General features: G+C 36.2%; 1 protein-coding gene across 1 annotated transcript; it reads right to left on the bottom strand.

Annotated features, from left to right (window-relative positions):
• Positions 1-1,083: 1,083 nt before the first annotated feature.
• LOC104612379 (putative GPI-anchored protein At3g06035) lies at positions 1,084-4,018 on the bottom strand. Its single transcript, XM_010279774.3, has 2 exons — positions 3,742-4,018; positions 1,084-1,807 (listed from the first exon to the last, which is right to left on the bottom strand). Exons 1-2 carry the CDS (start codon positions 3,821-3,823, stop codon positions 1,275-1,277), a joined length of 615 nt encoding a protein of 204 aa, XP_010278076.1. The 5' UTR covers positions 3,824-4,018; the 3' UTR covers positions 1,084-1,274.
• Positions 4,019-4,227: the final 209 nt, after the last annotated feature.

The following is a 4,227-nucleotide window of genomic DNA, read 5'->3' as shown; positions in this document are numbered from 1 at the left end:
ATCTAATTCTCTTTATCAACCATCCAAACATTGACAATAAAATGAATAAAATCACCAAAATTTTTAAATAGAAGAAGTTAAGATTACCAAATTTTTTGAATAGAAGAAATTAAGATTTGGAACTATTCAGTTTTTTGTCATTATTTGGATGGTTGATAAATAAAATTAAATAACATTGAAATGACATTTTTGATTTTTCAAATATTACTAACGACAAATACTGAATTATTGCATTTTAAAAATTTAGATACTGAATTATTGCATTTTAAAATTCGAGAACCGAATTACCATGCAAACCAAACTAAAAGATACAATTTTCCCTAAAAATTTATTTATAACTTCGTTAAAAACACTTAGTCGGAAGTGCATTTACCAATATTCATTTATTTTTAGATGAAATTATACAATAACCGTTTTATCTATAAGAATATCACTATTAAATAAAATAATATTATTTTTGAATTTTTTAAATAAAATTAATTACTAATTTTATCGAATAAACAATATTATCCCATGCCATCATATATTAATAATTTTATGTGTGAATAAAAAATTAATTTAGTCAAATCTAAAAAGGATATTATAAATAAATAAAGCCCCATTTGGTATCAATTCTCAGAATTCTGATTCCTTTCAGAAAAGAATGGATTCTGAGAAATTCATTCTACGAATCATTAGAAAATGATCTTGCTTCTGCAACCACCCCTGCGACTTCTTCCTCCGCTAAATTAAGAGTTTCATCCAGCTATGTTTAGCTGAACGCTTTTGCTGTTCAGCGGTAGCGGTAGAACCGATGAAAAGATTCCACACCAGTGTTTAAATACATGGGGCTCGCATTTTAAGTTTTTTTTTTTTTTTTCGTTATCGTTATCTGACTTAATGGCCGAGTATTTGTCGCAATGTAAGAATTCAGAGGTCTTGTCGCAAATTAAAGTTAAGCAGACAATTCAAGCTGGCCGACATGGAGTGCTAGCATATAAGAGAGGTCCATTACGTGGAGTGGAAATTTGTCCCAGAAATAAAACCCTCGCTGGAATGGAATTCCGAATTCTGAGTTAAGCGCTTTTAATTACTCGATCACCCTGAAAAAAATAAAAAAGGATTGCATTTCTTACAACAGTGTGAAATTCTTCTGTGGAATCCGTTATTTCCTACTTCTCCAGCTATATAGCCAAAACAGAAGAAACATGACATCCCAAAAGGCAACAACACTACATGAACAAATAAATAAAAGATGGGGTGGTGCCTGGAGTGGAGGTGAGTGTGTGTACTGATCAGCTAAACAGAACAAGAACAAGCACCAAGAACAAAGAAAGCAGGTGGGAACTTGGTCCGGCCTTAGAAGCCGAGTTGGTTGGGTTTCGAGGTACAGAATTCCCTCCGACTGCAGTTCCGGCAGCGGCTACAGGTGCGTTTGTGGTGAGAACAACTACAATCCAATCATCTTCAGCACTAATGCCAGCTTCAGTATACTTGCTGTCTTTGAGATAGCGTGAGTAATGGGAGCCGGTGAAGTTGGATAGTACCAGAGTTGGGACCAGGTTCGGAACGCAGGCGGGAATGATAGCTACATCTTTGGTGTTGATGGTGTTAAGATGGCATTGATGCAGAATGGCTGGGTAGTTGGCTAGTTGTATCTCGGCTCCTGGAGCAGAGTTGGCACCCGTAGTATTGCTACAGGGTTGTTTCTCAAATTGGTCTGCGACTTGTTCTGCAATGCAATCTGCATCTTTGTTCTCTGTTAATGGTGACAGATTTAAGGATGCCCTGTATTTGTTAATGTCTCGAAGAAGTGTCTCCTCCTCATCTGCAAGCAAATGGTGTGGATATTGATATTTTCAGTAGAGTTAAAGAACATGCAGCAGGAATGAATATTTCTAATCTTTCTATACATACAGAATGTTGCTACTTGTTATCCTATAAGGAGATGGATGGCACCACACCATGATGGTGAGACGGTGTTTCTATTCCCCTGGTTCTCAAAACAAAAGCTTAATTTCTTTTTTCATGCAGCATATATAGAAAGCACACTGTAAATGATCATTGTAAGATTTCCCACCCAATGATTTGTTGTTAGGGGAAAAGAGAATCTCAAGTCTCAACTCCAAAGGGTAACCCATGAATCCATGAGTTTAATCTCCATGGTCTTGCAGTCTTTGATCCCAATGAATGTCTGGTGGATTTAAGCAAACCAATTAAGTTTTTCCTAAATAGGAAAGAAGGAAAAAGAAAAGGGGAAGAACAGAAAAGGAATATAGATAGTTGGTGTACCTTACGCAAGCATAAATTACATTAATTAAGGGTTAAATTCATAGATGCAGCTGACACTTCCATTGAGCTTGTTGTTAGGCACAATACAACATGTTGTACAACAACTTATACACCATGTACCTGGATAGTTGTATCATGACTAGACTAGTGTTCCATTATACTACCTTTCATTCAACTACAGACACATACATAAAAAAAAAAAAACAAACAAACAGAGCATATAATATAATAATTTAATAAAAAAACAACAAAAAAGATAAATTATAGTAGGTTGGCAAATTCATACAATTTAAAATAGCAGAGACTATCAGAAGGGAGGATGCTGTGCATAAGCAAAGAGATTGACATTTGCCATTACATCTGTGTCTTAGTTTTTGCAAATGCTGAATTTGTGTGTCTGCTCCAGGTATCTGGCTTTGCATCCGAATCTGATCAGTAATACACCAGTATCATGGCTTATACAGGATTCAAATCCTAAGTGCAGATTGGTTTTAGAGTAAGAATAGTATTTAACTTTAAACACTGACTTATTGCAAGACTTTACACCATGTCTACACATGGCATTCAATTTGCTATTGGTCATTGTCTCAATAGTTCATACCTCTGGTTTATCGTGGCAATCAGATGGACCAAGACACTTGATTAGACAGCATTAGAGTTACCTCTCTTCTGTTCCCATTGGTTTATAGAACTAGCACAATGGAGATAATAAGTACTAGGATGATGCAAAGCCTTAGACCCTACAAAGACACCAAATATCATTTTTCTTCTTCTCTTCTCTTCCACCTTTCTCCTGATGACATTAGTTCTAGGGCTTAAGAAACTGGATCTAGGCTTGTTAAGGATATTTGTAAAATAGCATTATCTATCAATGACCATGTCTGTTGCAAGTAACAAGGATTCATCTATCCTGCATTTTTGCGGGGCTCTTTCCTGCCAGTCAAGAAAGAGGTCCTGGTGTACACAAATTCTTGGCCAACTCTCTAGCTCATGTAAATTACAGATAGCATATTCCTAAGAATCCCCCAAATCCATTCTACGCATAATCCGGCATAGTTTGCAACAATTAAACAACAGGCGAACAGATTGAGAAGGGAATAGCAAAAAACCCATTTGCTTAATTGATGAACAGATGGAGAAGGGAAGCCAAAAAAACCCATTTACTTAACAGATGAACAGATGGAGAAGGGAGGCAAAAAAACCCATTTGCTTAACAGATGAACGGATGGAGAAGAAAATCAAAAAACCCATTTGCTCAAAATTCAAAAAATGACGACCCAAATAAAAAATAAAAAATAAAAAATAAAAAATAAAAAATAAAAAATAAAAAATAAAAAATAAAAAGCATCTATATATTCTCAGTAAAAATAAAGGAAAGAGGCAAGCCTCCATAAAAGAAAATGATCTGCAAAACTGAGCAAGATATTGAGAGAGAGCAAGGAAGAAGAGAAGACAATGCTTACAGCTTACCATGGGATTTCACAGGATGAAAGAGCAAGAGCATCAGTTGAAGCAGTAGCAAAACCAGGAGATGACACCGAGGAGAAGCCATTAATTTGTTTCAAGATGATGAATCATGAATGATGATTCAGCAAGAGGAAAGGTGAGCTGAATATATTGGAACTCAAAGGAGCCAGCGTACCTTTATCGATATATTTTCCTTCATTTTCTGTCTCTTGCCCCCCTTTATATGCTTACCTCGATCCTGATCCTGAAGCAGCTTCCACTTTCCAGTTCCAGGTGGCGCGACTTATTGTTGTTAGAGAGTTTAATTAGACTTGGTGTGGCAGTTGATAGGGAAGCAAAGTAAACAAACAACGCTAGGCACACTATACTTTTGTGCCACCTATCCTCGCAACATGCACTTGTCTACGTTGTTCTCTGAACTCCCAAGTGTTGAGAGCAGGTGGCATAAAACTATGTACCTAGCCTGGTTTGAATTCCTCCTAAACCTCC

Source organism: Nelumbo nucifera, chromosome 4, assembly GCF_055504915.1.
Source record: "Nelumbo nucifera cultivar China Antique chromosome 4, China Antique-T2T, whole genome shotgun sequence".
In the NCBI taxonomy this organism is placed as follows: domain Eukaryota; kingdom Viridiplantae; phylum Streptophyta; class Magnoliopsida; order Proteales; family Nelumbonaceae; genus Nelumbo; species Nelumbo nucifera.
This window is presented reverse-complemented; position numbering and strand designations above follow the sequence as displayed.

Bases quoted from the DNA above. Each gene is read 5' to 3' on its own strand.
- LOC104612379 (XM_010279774.3), bottom strand. From the start codon at position 3,823: ATGGCTTCTCCTCGGTGTCATCTCCTGGTTTTGCTACTGCTTCAACTG. The intron at 1,808-3,741 runs GTAAGCTGTAAG...ATTTGCTTGCAG, and splicing joins TCATCCTGTGAAATCCCATG to ATGAGGAGGAGACACTTCTT.